The sequence below is a fragment of the Dermacentor variabilis genome, chromosome 3 (assembly GCF_050947875.1).
Source record: "Dermacentor variabilis isolate Ectoservices chromosome 3, ASM5094787v1, whole genome shotgun sequence".
Lineage (NCBI taxonomy): Eukaryota > Metazoa > Arthropoda > Arachnida > Ixodida > Ixodidae > Dermacentor > Dermacentor variabilis.
In genome coordinates this window covers 70,745,371-70,764,430 of record NC_134570.1, presented here as the reverse complement: position 1 = coordinate 70,764,430, position 19,060 = coordinate 70,745,371, and the positions used below count along the sequence as shown (strand labels likewise).

The window sequence follows — 19,060 nt, the reverse complement described above, 5'->3', positions numbered from 1 at the left end:
GCTTCAAGCTGCAGTAAACGTGCCCGATAATTTCGCAGTGCTTATTCGCATTGGCATAACAGTGCACCGAACTAATTATCGTATACTAAGGTGCAATGATCCCGAGTGTATTACTTGCGCTGGTGAAAACTCCACTCCTCAGCAGCAGTCTCGAAAAGGAGTCATTTCCTGGTCAGCGTTCTCCGACTCCGTTAGCAGTACAATGTACGCTCGTTGAATGTAGATTATCTCTAAAACGTGGGGGCCATAACCTGTTTCCGGCATCTAACTATGATTTCTCAAATCATAAAAGGTTCCGGCTTTTTGTTCCGACGTAGCTCTTTTGTAGCTCTTTTAGCTATGTGCTCTTACCGACCGTGGTGAAGACATGACGTTTGACAGTGCAGCCGTGAGGTACAGCTCGTCTTCATGGCTCTAACGTTATATGAGACCTACAGCTTTAAAACGTCATGCGCACTGTGACAGCATGCGAGATAAGTATTTACAGACAGTGACCGCAATGTTGAGCAGTACAGCTGCTTTAAACGAATTGTTATTCTCGGCTTGCGAAAAGAAGGCGAAACGCGCTGCGATTATTATGAATGTAGCATGCTTTGATATTGTTGGCACCGACGCGATGTAAAGTTGTCAACTAAACAGAAAATCATAAATGGTTGCGTGTTGCGGCATTATTTATCAGAACTTCGACTACCGTAGAGTTTCTTCGATGCTTTCGATTTTGCATCTTTAATGAAACTTCTTCATGTGAGGCCGCGCCATCGTTCCGTGTGCTTTAGAAAACTTTAAAGTGAACGTTCAGCAGTTTTTGGTCTGTTGTGCACTTAATATACTGTTATGCGCTCAGCTTGCAGAGCCCCCGACACACACTCGAAGAGTAAGAGTCTCGCTGCAGTTAATTGTTCTGATTGATGAACATCAAGGCTTCAGAAAGTATTTGTATGGGTCAGCAAACAGCTACAGCGAACGTGTTTCACGACTGTATACACTTCCCCAGAGAATGAAGGCGTGTCCAAGCAAATCGTGTGAAAATTTCTCGCAACTTCTGTACTGGTTGGAAAATGCAGTCGCAGAGCATGCGCCGCAAGTATGAGTATATTCAAAGGAGGTACAGGGCGCCTTGGCCCTTATCATGCCATAGGCAAATGCAATTTGGCACGGGCTGCTGTTCTGACCGCGTAATCTGTACCGAGAGGTCTCGTAATTGGAGTCTTACAGCAAACAGGACATCAGCGCCTGTTCCGTCACTTCCTTAGCTCCTCTTGTCCGTGTCTCTGTGGCGCTGTTTATCCAAGACGAGGATATCCGGTCTCGTTACGGCACGTTGAAACAGAGCGGCGCTAAAGGAAAGAAAGAAAGAAAGAAAGAAAGAAAGAAAGAAAGAAAGAAAGAAAGAAAGAAAGAAAGAAAGAAAGAAAGAAAGAAAGAAAGAAAGAAAGAAAGAAAGAAAGAAATACGCACCAACATGGTAGACCTAACGACATAATATTGAAATTAATCACGCCTGGACCGAGGCCAACCAAAGAAGCAGCCTGAATGCCGTTTTGAATGCAGCGTCTACTCATTTGTAAGGAAACCCTATTAAGAAATGCATAAACCCCGCATTCAATATTATATAGAGATCCCAGATATAAATCCGTATGTTCTCATATATCTTGAAACATCCTATCAAAAGAGTACCCTATCCTCAATAACCCTTATATCCAATGTATGATTTCATATAAAAACTCATATGTTTAGACATGGGGTTTCTTTTTGCTTTTCTTTAGCTGCACCAATTTTTTTAAAAGCTCGCCGGTGGCAGATATCACAATTGCAACCCTTGAGCTAAATTACTCGTTAATGCGGCCATTACTACTACGAGAAATCAAAATGCTTATTTCAATAATTAACATAATTAGACGAATCACGATTTTATTTAATTACTTTACAGCACATGCTTCAATATACGAATTGCAGCTAGTGAGTTTGTAACGTGTATCGACTTAAAGCTAATTCTTAGGATGACACCGGTTTTGATACGCGCCCATCAGACTTCCGGTAAAAAATGCATTGCTGTTACACTTACTTTTTAAAGAAAACGCTGTTTTATTTATCGAAGTACAAAAGTAACTGAAACGCCAGCGCGTTTTGTCAGGCATTTTGAAAATTAACACCTTGAAACTGGCGTAGTCCTGAGAAGTCATTCTAAGTGGATACGCCTTCCGAGCTCACCGGCTACAATTCTTAAATTGACATATGCAGCATAAGGTAATTAATATAGAAAGGTAATTAGTGTATTTCTGTTGATTATTTAATACATATAAGTGTCCCAACTGCCGTGCATGAATTCTTAAAAATATGCAAATGCCATGTAGCTGAACAGAACCAAGTTAATGTTGCTCGCCGTCGCTTGGTGAAACTTAGAATACTTTTTTTGCATTCCGCCTAATTGCATAATTAGTCTTAATTATTTACTCAACTTCTCAAGTATTATAATTAGATGAAAAGTGTCAATGATAAAATTGTAAAGCAATATGAAAAGCTCACGATACAGCTTTCTCTTGCTCAATACGTTCTACCTGAAAGTGTTTTTCCGAGCGTGAAAGAAGCCCGCGAATACATACAAAATTGCCGCGCGACTGGGCGCTCGAGGCACTTCGCGTGACCGCGCAAAAAGTGATGGAACGAAAAATGTTGGGCGCAGCGTTATGAGACAGGAAACGAGCGGTACGGATCAGGAAGCAAACGGGTATAGCTGATATTATAATTGACAATGGACTAAGACAGAAAAAAAGAAGAGCTGGGCAGGCGTAGTTTGGATAACCGGTGGACCATTAGAGTCACAGAATGGGTGCCAAGAGAAGGGACGCGCAACCCAGGACGGCATAAAACAAGGCTGGGGGATGAAATTAGGAATTATGCAAGCGCAAGTTGGAACCAGTTGGTGCAGGACAAGGGCAATGGGAGATCGCAGGGAGAGGCCTTCGTCCTGCAGCGGACATAAAAATAGGCTGATGATGATGATAGCTGCATCCCAGTCCCCATCAGTGCTTGTCTGCACATTGGAAAGACACGAGAACAGCCTGAATCTGTCACAACTTAAATATAATTTCATCATTTAATCATCTTTTAATCGTTGCAGCCATTACGCAAGCAAGAACCGGCAAGGGTCTAAAGAGCGTTGCATAATTCGGGCTTTTAAGTTGCATAATTTGGTTTTAAACACCGGGGAAACTTTATCGCTTTATTAACATGATTCACCGCGCGAATAAGGATGTCCTAACGGGATGTTCACCAGACTCAGTAGCACGAGCAGGCTTTTGCGCCAGAAGCACCACTGCGTAAAGTTATCTTCGCCGCAGTACAGATATTTATGCAGTGAAGCTTACTAAAAGTAGAAAGGTTCCATTCGGAGAAAAAAAAATGCGGCACAGTCAGTTATAGGCTCAACCAAACCAGCTAAACCATTTGCTCCTAGACGAACGATGCTCCATGCGCACGGCCAGCCATGTCGATGACGCGGTTTCAACTGACCATTGTAATTCGAATTGAATTCTCGGGTTTTACGAGCCAAAACCACGATATGATTACGAGGGGTGGCGTAGTGGAAGACTCTGGTTTAATTTTGACCATCAGGGGATCTTTAACGTGCCCCTTGCACGGGACATGGGCATTTTTGCGTTTCGTCCCCATCGATATGCGGCTATCGCTGCCGGATTCGATCCCGCGATCGCGTGCTTATTAGAACAACACCATAGCCGCTAAGCCACTGTGGCTGGTGAGTGGTAATTCATCGGTAGAATTTGCCTACTTAATGTGTGGAGGAGCGCCCGTAAGACTATGAAGCTGAACGCCTGTGAATTGGGCCGCCAAAAGGAACTCGACTTTTGGCGAGAGTGCATCAGTGTAGAATGTGCTAAAGTCGGGCGGAAATTCTTCCGGCCTGCCTCTTCTTTGGTTAATCTTTCCCGAACGCTTCCTTCCAAGCAACCGAAACGATTGATTTGCCGGACGATAAAGCATGTCTCCCCGTAACTGAGATTTCGACCAGTCTCGTATTCTTGCAGCCCTTGAAACGCCCCTTGCTGTGGCGATTACCCTGAATTCTCATATGACGAGTTATTTCTCCTCCAGTCAAAAGATATTCTGTGTTGATATTATAAGAATACTGGCCACTGGTATATCATATAAAGTTACATAAAGCTAAGTGCAGGTGCCTCTCAAGCTTCCTTGAGAGACTTCTGCACGCTGTTAATTGGGAAGCACGCAACAACGTCGCCATAGACTGTTTGTGCGCTAATTCCAGGGCGTGCAATCCTTTAGCTTTTGCTAACGGAATAAGGACGTCGGAACGCTGCAGTTCACAATGCCGTCGATGAAATAAAGGCGCAAATATATACCGTTGCAAATTAATTTCGTCATTATAACCTAAAATAGAAATCCTTGTTAAATACTTTGTTACAGCGAGGGTCGTCTGCCTCCCACTAGTGCCGGCGTATAATCGCTATCGCGCTCACCTATCACCATTTTCAGCATGCTTTCAGTGAACGACTACATCTTCACTGCAGATAGAAAAGTTCTCATAAAAAAATGCTCCACGGCTTTTTCCGCGTTAGCACTTCATGATTAGACACTCTGACCGGTAAGCGTTCCATTGCACTGAAAAAAAAAAAATGGGTAGCACGAAAATTGGTTGTCATTCCCTTTAAATACACCTATGCGTTTTGTTGCCACAACATATGCGCGTATTGCAGCAAAGCCATGGTCGAAGACACTAGCTTTTGCTTCAGCTCCCTCTGTACGCAAAGACTATTCAAACATGGGGTCGCAATAAATAATGGCAGTGCATCCGTGGCACTCTTTATTTATTTTGTTTGTCGTATTTTACTGCCTTTCAACGTGCCCACACTTTCGCCAATAACTTAATCAGTGACTGGATTGATTGATTGATTGATTGATTGATTGATTGATTGATTGATTGATTGATTGATTGATTGATTGATTGATTGATTTTAACGCGCCTCACGCTCAGCAATCGGTACATTAACATAGCTACTGATCCTACGTAGGGTTTCGCTCGTGAATGACTGCAAGTCGGGCAAATCGGAACAAAATTTTTATCAAAAATACGCAGAAGAACGACGTATAATTGTTTCTTCAGATGTGAGAGTGCTACGTCCTTGTATCTCCTTGGTTTGTGTACATATAGATGTAGTTCGGAGCATGAAGCAAGGGAACAGGAAAGACGCAGAGAAGTACCAACTACTAACTGTTCGTGCCTTTGATGTCATTTTATAAATTTTGAAACTAGAGAAGAAAGCTAAGCTGTGTTCAAGCACTCACGAAAGGTCTCTTCCGGACAACCTTAAATCTATAGCGTTCAAAGTTCGACAGAGAGAAACTCCGGGTCCACGAAAAGATTCTACTTCTTCAGGCATTGCTCCAACAAAGTGGAAGTGAAAATTTCCATCCACTTTCATTTCCATTAATTTATCATTTCTTTAATTCAATTAGTAAGTACAAGTAATCTCCCCTGTGTTGTACTTGGTGTCTTTGTTTGTTGGCTTCTTATACTACTTGTAACCAAGAACGACATGTATAATAAACCTTAACACCAACTTACCCACGAACAAGTTCGTCTGACGCCTTTATAGTTTACGGAGTAATAGGTCCCAAATCTTCGCTGTGTACTATGAGTGGTCCTGTAGGAGAGGGCATCGGATTGGCTACGGCAGTCATACCTCGTTAATATGGACATGGGAGGGGGGGGGGAGGGGGGATCATTCTATATCTCCCACAATGGCGCGCCTAACACAGGTGCCCGCTAGCGTAACGCTGACATTACGTTGACGCTTGCGCCGAGGGGCTGCTCGGTCGTGGCCCTAGCAGCAGGGCGACACTTCAACGTGGTGAAGTAAACAAAAAGATGGCGGCACACAGCGCAGTGGTAGCCATGACGATAATGACGCGGGAGAAGGTGCACGGCTGCCGCCGCCGTCATGGCAACGATCGTCGTCGTGACAAGGGTCGGCGTACTTAACCTTGACGGGGATCGAGAGTAAGTGCCCTCGCTCTAAACCTGCGTGCAATAGTAAAATATTCTGGGTCTATTTTCAGGTCAAGAATGGCATGCACGCATCAGTGTGCCGCAGTGTTCTTCACAAGAAAGTATCGAGCTAGGTACACGTCAAGTTTGACGACGAAAATTGGCAAGTGTTAAAGTATTTTCAACCATCCAGTTTTTCTCGGTAAATTTGTTTCCCGCATGTACGTATTAGGCAACATATATATATATATATATATATATATATCCGCTTTGCTACCCTGCACTGTCGGAGGGGTAAGGCGAGAGAGAAAGATAAATCCATCTTCCGGTTAACCTCCCCGCCTTTCGCATCTCACATATATATATATATATATATATATATATATATATATATATATATATATATATATATATATATATATATATATATATGAGATGCGAAAGGCGGGGAGGTTAACCGGAAGATAGATATCCGCTTTGCTACCCTGCACTGTCGAAGGGGTAAGGCGAGAGAGAAAGATAAAGAAAAATGTACACGGTTTCAGAAGCAGTCGAGCTTATCAGCCGCAGGCCAGTTTATAAAGCCGCTAAATAGCTAGCTAGCTGAAGGCCATCCCAAACTTTCACGAGATGGAGAAAAACAAAAGAAACAAATGTCTTGCAGCGACCTATTGACAAGCTCCACGTTACACTGAAAAAAAAAAAAAAGAAATGTAAAGGCAGTAAACTTCCGATAGCGTTAAAAACAACAAGACTGTCGTTTTGCGGTAGAAATGTTGACAGTCGTGCTGTCAGAGACTCCCACACACTCTTGCGCAACCCGTATGTATACACAGGCTGCGAGGCGACCGCGTTCACCAAGCACGCCTGGTTGGTTGGCGCGTACGTGTATAAGCCACTGTATCCTCAGCCCGACTGTCGCGCTGCCCTGGCCAGCATCCAAGAGTCGCCACTCGCAGTTCGTCAGCGCTCAGTTACGCTCGGCTGCTGTGCCTTCCTGCTCACTGCGCGTGCTGCCATGCGTGCGCGCTGTCATATTATTGGCAATCCAGAAGCAAAACACGCATTAGTTACTGCATTGTTGCAGACAAGAGCGCAAGCGTTTGGCGCCGCGGTCTGTTTCAGATATCGATCCGTTTCTCCTATAACGCACGTACTGGCGCGAAAGCTGACATATGCCAACAGATCCATCTTCTGACGGCACGCATCCCGCAGCCAATATCTGCAGAGTGGATCCCACGCGACCTTCTAAGCTTCCAAAGCCGTGCGGATTCTGCGACCCGTCTGGCGACCTCTCCATCGTCACTGCCTCAACTCTTTCACCTAGATGGTGCCACCCTCCTTTTAACAAGAAAGGAGCACCTCGGGCGCCGCACACGTGCTCTCATACCTTCTCTCTCTCTTCTCTATCCTCCTTCGTCCGGGTTGCGCTGCCCACCCATAGGAACATGTTCAATCACCAACTCGCCCAGCTTGCCGTCTTAACTCTCATACCTCCGTGTGCGGTAAACCTCCCCCGCGGTCTTACCCGTGCAGAAGGAGGTTGCGCTTCGGAGGATCCGGGTCGGGGTTGCCCTCACTCTTGCCGTGACACCTAGCAGCAGCGGGACTCTCGCCGCATAATCCGAGCGATTACACTGCTTGGACGCAGAGACCACATTGTCGATCCCTCTTGGACTAGATTAGATCAGCAAATCTTTTTTCATTCATTTAATCAACCTTATTCACCCCCATCTCATACCCCTGTATGCCCTGAGGCATTTACTCTCGCATTAAAAAAAAAAATAAAGCGTACATAGTGTGATTACACAGCAGCAGTAGCAGTTGGTTGTTGATTGTCGTTTCATGAAGGACGAAAGCGAATTGCTGCTGTCTGCACTGTGTGTGTCTAAATTGGGCTGCTGACGCCTAAACGGGAGCCAGCAGAGGGGGTGGCGGGAATGGGTGCAACAACATGGAGAAAGAAAAGCAGAGATAATTACGCGGTGGGAAAGCATATTTATACCTTTATTTACACTATGGAAACATTTGGCGCTTAATTTCGCTTTCAATGTTGAATATTCGAAACTTTTCAGTATTATTCAAATATTCAATAATATTTGAATATTATCGTCTTATATTCGATTCGGTCTATTCGAATAGTCACAGTTTTCCAAATCGAACGATTTTACCTTAGTTCTCGAATACATCACGCCGTCTTGCGTACAGCGCCAAACAGGTGTCGCCGCTCAGGCCTTTCTCGACTTTCTCGACTGAATCACTGGATCATTCGTTCAGAAATCTCAATACGTTCGCTCAGGCATGGCGTTTAGGGTGGCGTGTAAGCTTTGTTTGGTGCTGTTTATGGGTGATGCGCGGGCGTCCCTTCGGGAATAAACGGAAAACAAACATCTTCGCAACATTAGGTGACGTATAATAGTGGCACTGTCTTTCGCCGTTATTCCTATCCAGAACAAAAACAAAATGTGCGCTTTCTTGTTTCGCCGCCGCCGCCGCCGCTGCAGAAGATCTTGCGTATTCCCGTGTTAGTCTTGACGGTACACGCTAATGTGAAGTGCCCCAAAAGGTATGGCCTCGCAAAACTTTCTCCTGATAAGCATGGCCCCGTGTCAGTGGCGTAGCCAGAGAAGGAGAGGGGTGGGGGGGGGGGGGCTGACTGGGCTTCAGTATCAACCCCGCTCCCCATCCCCCGGTTATATTTACGGCCGACTACCTGCTCCCTTTTATGCCTGGCGTGTCGCCTATGAACAAAAGTGTATATCCTTCAAACATCCGCCCCATACAAATACAAGATGGTACACAGCTTCGGGCAGACCAAGAGCCTGCTCAAGGTAATAGTCTTATTATGCGCCAAGCATGGGAAACTTATCAGAGAATAAGGGAACCTTCCCACCCCCTTCCCCGAAAAAGAAAAAATCCAGGCTACGTGCCTACCACGTATGGAGTCCTCAGTACGGGAAAGAGAAGCTACTTACTCGAATCATATTTTTTTTCCCGTTTAATAAACAATGCTTTATGCCATGTGGTGTAACGGCAACACATCGTATACGTTTGGACACTACAGGATCCCAGCATAGGTTTATATTAACGACATAAAGGTCATTTCTTAATCGAAGACAAGTAAGAATGTATTGCATATTTCATTCGATTCGCTCATGTAGCGCTTACTACCTAAATATCCCGTAATATTTTATTACATCGGGAACGAGCAAACAGAGGAACCCCTTCTCGCGACGGGCGCATTCCAACGAAAAACAAAACAAAACACAAAAAGAAACAATAGTGAATATATTGAGACAACGCTGCACGTCGCCGACGCTCTTTGCCATCTGCGCAGCCCAGCGAGAGCGCAGCTGTGATGGTACGCCCTGGTTTGATTGATCAGGTTTATCGGGAAAAAAAAAAAAGCGATGTAGAGGCGCAATTGAAAGTAAGCATCACACGGGGTTGCGATTCAGTTTCACCGGCGCTATTTAGTTCCGCTGCCTCAGAAGAGGAGCTGGCGTCGGGATCAGCAGAAAAACCTGAATAGAATCGAGCTCAAGGAGCCCCTAGATTACACCGACAGGTTATACCTGTTCGGGTCCGGCATAATGTAAGTATTTTATCCTCTAGATCCGATTATTTTCCGATTATTCAGCGCTCACAATAGGCCGATGCTGCAGTAATGACGTAAGCACTACTCACGAAGCCTGAAAAGAAGAAAAAGATAAGTGGAATAGAATTGTTACACTAATTATCCTGGCCCAGGCAACTCAATATTGAGCACTCAATTCATTTTGCTTCGGTTTATTTTTCGGGCGGTGTTGGGCTGCTAAGCACGAGGTCGCGGGATCGAATCCCGGTCACGGCGGCCGCATTTCGATAGGGGTGAAATGAAAAAAAAAAACACCCGTTTACTTAGATTTAAGTACACGTTAAAGAACCACACGTGGTAAAAATTTCCGGAGACCCCCACTACGACGTGCCTCATAATCAGATCGTGCTTATGGCAAGTAAAACCCCATAATTTATTTTTTTTAATTTTTCGAGCGATTAGGTAAGCGAGCGAAGATAATAGAAGCGTCATGCTGCCACGTGAACAACTCGTTCGTGCACATGTTCGCCCGAACAAAGAAGTGATGTCAATATAAATGAGCCCCATTAGACCAAAATACGTACACCTCTTCTTCTTTTTTTTTTTCGAGAAGGAAGCAGGGAGGGAGGAAGGATTAGGCTTTCGTTAGCACCGCAGTAAATACGCATCTTCGGCATGCTTTCGGTTCAACTTTCGCACTGTCACATCGCTCTGTGCGCACAGCGTTGAAATGATATCCAAACGCATGAGCATGCGCAGGCTCAAACAAGGACCACAAATTCGTGATCGCGAACCGTGTGGCCTGCTAGTTTTCGCGTGGTGTTAGGAAGTGCGTCTCAGACATGCCATTAGAAATGCCGTGCGCAGTTCATCCTGTCTATTTTTCCATTTTTGAGTTGTTCTGCCGTCCTTACGTATCAAATTCGGTTATAGTACGCTGTAAAAAAAATTAATTAGAACATGGAACAAGGAGAAACGCTAAACTTCTATGCTTGCGTCAGAAAATTTATTTCAATGGAAGAAACAGCGATTATTTTATTTGTAAGATAACGTTTTTTCTGTTTATGGTTAAAGGCAAAATTTTTCTCAATTTTAATAGAATCGGTCCCTATACGGTAAAGTGAAACATTTGTCATCAATGCTGCATGTGATCGAAATCAGATTTCTTCGTCTCTTTACTATCCTCAATTAACATATTTGTACAGCTTCACCAGGTCACGTAGGTATGGGCGGATAGATTTCACATGCGCGAGCCAATTGGTCTTTGTTTCTGAATGAGATATCACTGCAATCAGGGCGATCGAATCATGCCGCTCAGATCATGACTACATAAACTGGCAGAGAGGATAGGTGGGCGTGTCGCGCAGTGCCCAGCGTCTTGCACCAGATGCCTCGTCGGGTGATTAAATCTCATATGTTATTCGTAGCGTGCTTATGATCTGTTATACAGCCGCACCCCACCCTTTTGTCTCTTTCTACAAAAAAATTCTACATGAAAGCTCGAGCCGAGAAGGGAGTCAAAATTACTCCCTAACTGAAATAAACTATCTAACGATTTCTTTCTGTAACATTACGGAAAAACAATAACCATGTAATTTTGCTTAAATTACAGAAGAAACAAGCTGTAAGAGAGAAACGAAAATATATTTTGCAGAAATTGCCACGCTTCTCTCTGTATATATTGTTTCTTTAAATTTAGCATTGTATATATAAGTCCCAAACCTCGGCACTTTGACTCCCTCGACACGCTCTTGATTAGATGCGTGCAACTCTTCTGTAGGCGGTAGCTGCGCCCCAGCTGACGGGGACCGGAGTAAATGACGCTCGTTGCCACCTCGCTTGTTTTGGGGTTCACAGGCTAGCATGACGACTTCCAGCCACTTCTAAGCAGTATTTTTATTCGTCATCTTCTTGCTTTTCTTTTGCACTTCACCTGACCTTTCTTTCTTTATTGAAACGAATGTTACAAAACAGAAGAAACAGATGTAGTCGCCCTGTGATGGTGACGGCTACTCCTTTTTCGCGGCAGTAGTAACCACAATAACAACAATAATAAAATTATTGTGAAGGGGAAAGAACGACGTCTTAGGGCCAAAAATGACATGACGCATGACAGAGATGAAAGGCGAGGACAGGGTGGGTTTGTTGTGAAGCAGGCGTGCAGGTACTCAGGCACGAACTTTGTCGGAATTCTTCGTCGTAACTTATAACACAGGTTATCTTATATATAGTTCGCCTTGAAAGCGCGATCGTGAATACAAACGCTAATAAAAGTTGTTAAAATGTAATAATAACATAAAATTCGCCGACCCGGTCGGCATAACTAGTAGAAGTGGGCAAATATCGATCGAATACGAATCGAATACGGAGTAACGTTTATCGAATCCAATATCGAATATTCAAACCCAGACCCACATATGTACAGCAATAGTATTTACTTCAGTATAATTAGGTAACACGCTTGCTGGCAGTGAGAAATAGACTGCCAATTATTATGGACAATTAGGATCAGTTTTAAACACAAGCTCCCTATAATTCTCCTTAAAAGAAATGCATGAATTCCAAGAATGACAGGCTGCTGTATGACTAGCTTTGTGACTATAGCTTAAAAAAAAAAAAACGCTAAATAAGTGGTTGCTGAAAAAAGAAACATACGAGAAGTTGGTGGAAAACCCAAAGAAAGAGCTGCATACGTATTTGTGTGCCGTAGACACAATAAAGGGGCCGTTACAAAGAAAACATCGCTGGTTGTTGCGTAAAATATAAAAAAAAATCTAACTGATTAGACTGCAAGGAACACAAAAAATGACCGGTTGTCATGTAATGGACAAGAAGAAGGGGAACCGAAGGGCCCGAATTTTGTTAATCGCAACACCATATGAAGTCAACCGATAACGAAGAAAAGGAAGGCATAGGGAAATAATTTTTAGTTTTTGATTAAAGTGTAGAAAATTTAAAATAAGGGAAATGAAAGTGGAGAAAAAAACTACTTGCTACCGGTGGGAGCCGAAGCCACGACCTCCGCATTACGCGCGCGCGTTGCACTACCGATTGTGGTTTACCGTGACGTCTGTTCTCACGTCCACATTCTTGGGTATTTATGTTTGTGCACGAGATCTAACCCAAGGAGTGTTAGCCAGCGCCACGCTTCCGCCGCGAAACCGAAAACAAAGCTTGTATTACACTTTTTGTTTCTGCGTTACTTGCAACAGTTTTGTTGTGATTGTTTTGCTTCCGATAATTTACGATATTTTGTTCAGCAGGCGGAGAACAGTGACCCGACTGAGTCAGTTTTGCGAAATTTTTGGTTGGTTTCAATATTCGAAAATAACAAATAGTTCATTTTCTAATACGAATAGAATATTGCTGTTCGTATTCGAAAATTCGTATATTCGCCTTTCCCTAATAATTAACACAACGAATTGAGGACGTATTAGTTGAATTCTGTTCGACACTAAGCGTTCAATAAGTGTGACGCTGCGCACTATAAAATTACATTACTTAAGAATAAGAAATACTACACCCATCGATATGGATGTTTCAGACTGAAAAGGAGTGAACGCAAAGGCACTCAATAAATATTTCCTCCGTTAGTCTCTTATCCATGTCACGCAATATTGGTGCAATTTGGCGCGTTTGCTATAATGCATGCTTCTGATGTATTTATTTAATACATACATACATACATACATACATACATACATACATACATACATACATACATACATACATACATACATACATACATACACACACACACACATACATACATACATACATACATACATACATACATACATACATACATACATACATACATACACACACATACATACATACATACATACATACATACATACATACATACATACATACATACATACATACATACACATACATACATACATACATACATACATACATACATACATACATACATACATACATACATACATACATACATACATACATACATACATACATACATACATACATAAAAAACTGGTTCTGCCGGGTAAGCTTTTGCGAATACAGATCCACATTCGTCTTTTGGAAAACAAGAAACGAGGCAAGCGCTTCAACGGAAAAGATTTCTTCTGACTTCTCCACCGGCCAACTCACCCTCAGAAGCGCATGCCTTGAAGTTACAGCAAACCTTGCGCCTTTGTGAGCCTTCGAAAGAAATAATTTCGCTTGCATCACGGCAGTCCTTCGCCACCTTTGTATATGCAGCGAGCGCGTCTTGCTCGCACGTCAGGCCATTCATTCCCGCCGAATCGTAAATTGAGTCAAAAGCGTCCGTACAGCCTGTTCGCGAGGTCGAAGGTGCGCGGGCAGTTTTGGGCGGCCGCCCGTTCAACGAACGACCCGCGCTCGGCCTGGATGTCGCGGGTGCGACTGTGGAACGTGTGCACCAAATAGCTCTGGCCGAATGACTCGCTGACGTTCGGGCCGGCGGCAGTGCGGAAAAGCTGGTGTGCCGTCGTGTGGTTCAACGGCAGAAGCCGCTTGCGTGGCAGCAGTGTCACTCCGCGGCAGCGCCGTCTGTTGTCCAGCGCTTGCTCTACCCTGGTTGCGTTGCACCATCGGAGGAGGACTCTGCGCACAACCCTGAGAGGTACAGAGAGAGAGAGAAAGAGAGAGAAGATTGAAGAGAAATAAAATTGGAGACTCATTTGTGAAGTGCGTAGTATACCCATTATTGCTAGGCTATTGCTATGGATCCACGTGAATCCACATTAAGTTCACGGCAAATGCTGTGCCACCTTTATGAAGTTATGCATCGTTAAGCATTTCGTCGACACGGAGAGTAAATATTTAAAGTATAGTGGAGGCTGTCAACCCTCTACTGGCGAGCGAAATAAAACGGAAGGAGTGTGAATAAATGAAACATTTGCGAAAATATCGGCGCACGCGCACGGGGAACTGCGCGGCAACCGTCAAGCCTGTTACACGCAATCCCGACGTATATATATATATATAGCCAAGAAGCGCAGCTGCGTAGATATGCTGGAACGAAGGTTCTATATATGGACATGGAAGCGGCCCTTTACTATGGAGATTACGTGGGCCGAGGACACGGGTATACGAGCCGAGTTGTGCTCCGAACGAGAGATGGCCTCAACGAGTGCGTACCCGAGTCTCGAAATGTGACGCCTCCTCTTTCCAGCCGCGCGCAGCGTCCCCTGGACCAAAGCGCGCGGCGCGGCGATGTGTCGCCGGCAAGCCGGCCAGCCACGCGCGCGTTATCAGCTGCGACTGACAACAGCTCGCGATCGTAAACAACGACGCCCGTGCTGCTGCCGAAATGGCCTGGACAGTGCGCGCCGCCCCGCCCGACAACCTTTTGCGCAGTTGTGGTACGTCGTGAAGATATAAGCCTCCATCTGCATCTCTCTCACGCTTACGTAGCTCACCGTAACGCTCTCCTTCAATTGGTATGTTCTCAACTCCGGCGTCGTGCGGCGGAGCCGTGTCACAATCACAACGTGAAGTGTCGCAACAAGTAATCCAAGAGTGAATATTTACTAAGTCGTGAACTGTATATACGTATACAATAATTAAGCGGTCATTTTCTATCGCAACTATCTTCTTTCCTATCAGCTCTCCCTGTCCTTAACTCCAATGTACTCCCTCACTCTCTGCTGGCGACCATTCAAGTGCCATCCACTAACATTAGCCAGCGCGGTCAGCAGTAATCCCCGTTCCTTTCTTTCAGATTTTTATTTAATTAACAACCAATTAATACTTCTATTAATAATTCGTTATAGTACTTATACACGTTTGAGAAGTTACAAAAAAAGGATTCGAGCAACAGCACGGCCAGCCGTCGATTAGCTCGGCGGCGCGATCGACTCTGGGATGTTTCTTCAAAATCATACATAACAAAAGCGGCGGCGACTTGTAATTAACTAATGGCGACGCGCTGCCATAACGGGATAGTATACCTACAGTAGACAGCTGCACGCTGTCAGTCCAGGAGCACAAAGAAAAAGCTGTCATCGGATTCGAATCGGAGCTTAACGTCGAGACACAAATTAAATTAAACTTTTTGCTACAACTCAACCGAGAAGCGACGTCGGATAAAGTCAGAGCAGAGCAGTTGCCTGATGATGTACAGTCATGAGCAATACGTGACGGGGGAAACCGAGTGCACTTTTAAACAACGAATACTGTATAGCGATGCGCGGATTCCAACCTGACATAATATGTAACGGGTTAGCTTGCTCCCTGGACATTTTGTATCGTTAGGCATCTGTCTTTAGCCATTACGGCTTCTTCAAGGTAAAGTGCAGGTTCCGTATCAGATTGCTCGAGGGAATGCTCCCCGTGAACCTGTGGCCTGTTTTGAGATTGTTTTTACCCCACTCGTAAGCCGCTAAACAATGAAACAGATATGGTGTGCGAAGATTAAATAGGGCCCCAGGGCAAAGCTTTCGTTTAGCGAAGGTTATCGTGAGCACTGCGAAAACCTATTGTCTTGCATCTGGGTGCCCATTCTTCGATAAATGATCGTTGGAGAAACTTCGCAGCCGCATGATTACCTGCGTTTTGTCGTCTGTTATTTTTTTACTTCACAGCTATTCATTTCTTTAGACAGGGCCCACTTCAGCGAAAAAAAAGAATAAAATAAAGAATGTTAATGCTTGCCTGGGCCCGTTGTAACCCCAATCCTTTGGATAGTAACCCCAGACGAAGTCCTCGAGGCATTCCCGGATGAACGAGTGGCGCGCAGAAAAAGCGAAGAAGTTGTTAGTGACCGTGTCGTCAGCGGAACAGGCCACTACGGCGTCGTCTATGCCTTCCAGGCTCTTCAGGAAGATGACGTCGAAGTCGACGTACACGCCGCCATGTTTGAACAGCAAACCCAGCCTGAGACCATCGGACAAGTGGACCGCCTCGTACGGGCCGCGCTTGTAGGCGCCCTCGCGAAGCCACAGGTCGAGGACGGTGTCCTGCGGCAGCGACGATTGAAGCAGCGCGCAACTAGAATAAGGACAAAAGCGATAAAAACCATTTTTTTTCTTTATCGCCCTGGACACTTGTTTAGTGGTGGCACACTGCAAAACGTGCTCTGTTTCTTCAGCGGTGCACGTCTTTGCCGTTTCGTCTTGTCGAGTTCTTTTAACTTATACGAGTAGCACAAGTAAAAGAGACCTCACAAGAATGATGCTGCGAGCAGGAGGAGGATATATGATGCCGTTTTTAACGCGACCGCGTTAAGGGCCCCGTGTCGCAGAAATTCGGCGTCGGACGTCGTTCGGCAAAAAGATTTTCGAATAACCCACACCCAGGCCCTACATGTGGCGCAAGGACGTTACTGAACTAATTGAATTTCTCAAGCTAAAATACGTAGAAAAATCGTTAAGTACGACTTACAACCTACAGACATGGTAGCGTCGGATTCTAATTTGACTATACGCGAAAACGTAATCCTGTTACACGAACACTCAAAGAAACCCCTTTTCCAGCGTTTCTACTATACATAGACCCGCCACGGCGTCCGCCATATGCGCACGCCGGCGCGCGAGTATCTCAGAGGTCACGGAGCGGCGCGCCCGATTCCTTGCAGTACCTCCAGATGGCGCTCGCCTCGGCCGCATCGCGGCCCACGTAAGAGGTCGCGCTTCTACCAAAAAGTCCGCCTTCATGCATAGCGTTCGCGGCCAGTGTTTCCCGGTAAACATTACGGTTACATACATTCCAGTTGCCGAGAAGTGTGAGAAGCGGCCAGGGATCTTTGAATGCTATCGCATTCCACTCTTAAAGGCGAAGCTTAAGCGTCCTCCAAATTTCTTGTGTCCCGCTATCGATGCCATAGGCCCTTGTTTCGTTTTTAATGTGTCTTTAAAACTTGACGAGCCAACTAAGTTCTACCTATCGTATGAAGAAAAAAAAACGGTGTATATACATATCGGCTAGTGTATAGATCTAAGCCCTGAGATGTGACACTGTGTCCGGATCGCCGCATTTCAAGCTTAATTATTTTTTTTTGAGCAGCAAGAAACACGAACGACCTTCCTCACGCCAGCTGTGCCATCGTTTCTGCAGAAGCTACTGCTGTCACCCAGGTTGTATTGTAATTAACGCCTGCTTCTAATAATTGCTCATATTTACTTGCATATCACCCGCCCCTTATGCTCGATGCCTTAATGAGGTCCGTTAACGTCAACAGACTCGGCTAAATTTACTCTTTTCTTCTTTTTCGTTACACGTGTGCCATCTTTAATAAATTACTCGCTTTTACGTGCGCATCGTACCCAGCAATGACTACTTCTCTCACAACGTAGCGAATATGGCTTTTGCGTAATATTTATCGAAGGAGATAAATATTTCTTTCTTTTTCTGCAATGAGTGAAAAAAAAAATCAATAATAATTAAAAGAGACGCCTCATTCGCGTACAAGCAAACGTATAGTTACCAAAAGCACAACGAAATCAAACGCGCACACAGTGTCTCGCACTGCGAGTTCATAACTGTACCCCTGATCTTACCTGTGCCATTTTTTGTAACTTTTAGCAGTTGTGAGTTCGTTTGTCCGAACCAGCACTGTAGCGCGAATTGCTGTCCGCCCGTAAAAATGGCGTTTGATGGCTTACCTTAAAATGGCTCTTGTAGTCCAGGTGAGCCAATCGCACGTTACGGAAGGTACGGAGAAGCGTCGCGAACGGACAGAAAGGCGACAGCAGTCTCACAGAGGCGTGCAAGTAGTGGACCGACCAGAGAGGATGGAGCCGAGATGCGGACTCTACGGCGCACGCTGTCCGCGCCCCGACAGTTCGGATCCTGGACGTCTCCAGAAAGAATATCCGTCGTGGTGCGCGGTCGCCTCCCTCGTTCAGGAAAATTGCGTCCTCCAAAACTGCACGCCAAGGAGACCATATAAAGCCAACAGGCAATGAAGCCACGGAAAGCACGAGGGTAGTTATAGACGTGGCGTTTGAAACCGAAAATGTTGAAAATGATGATGGTGACCATCACTATGCCACAATTCATCCAACCACGACGCAGAACCTGTGATGCCAAGGTTGTGGGTTTGAACTACCCTTGCCCCGGCGGCAAATTATCTTTTCGTCCACTCTCATTTCCCCTTTTCTTCATCCTCTTCTACGTTTCAATTTCAAACGCAGCTACTCCTATGCTTTCCGTGATTCATTGTGTGCTGGCATTGTACGGCCGTGATTAACAAAAATCAAGTCCCTCTGTTTCCTTTCTCCTCGTTTACAAAAGTGGTGCTATAATTGTTGTGGGACCAGGTGGCCCTCAAGGGGACGTTAAGAATAAACATTAAATCACTTAAAACTGGCAAAGTGTTCATTCGAAATCTTTATTCGTTAATCTCACGTGACAAGATGTTAATTATCAGAAGAGAAAATTAAGGCCAAGCTACCACGGTTTTGAATTTTCCGCCGAAACTTCAGTGCCGTCGCGTCATTGTGACGTCACGAATTTATAAG

The 19,060-nt window shown here is 44.9% G+C and overlaps 1 protein-coding gene across 1 annotated transcript; it reads right to left on the bottom strand.

The window, feature by feature from the left end:
• Positions 1 to 13,891: 13,891 nt before the first annotated feature.
• LOC142574557 (lactosylceramide 4-alpha-galactosyltransferase-like) lies at positions 13,892 to 17,643 on the bottom strand. Its single transcript, XM_075683610.1, has 3 exons — positions 17,630 to 17,643; positions 16,254 to 16,589; positions 13,892 to 14,213 (listed from the first exon to the last, which is right to left on the bottom strand). Exons 1-3 carry the CDS (start codon positions 17,641 to 17,643, stop codon positions 13,892 to 13,894), a joined length of 672 nt encoding a protein of 223 aa, XP_075539725.1.
• Positions 17,644 to 19,060: the final 1,417 nt, after the last annotated feature.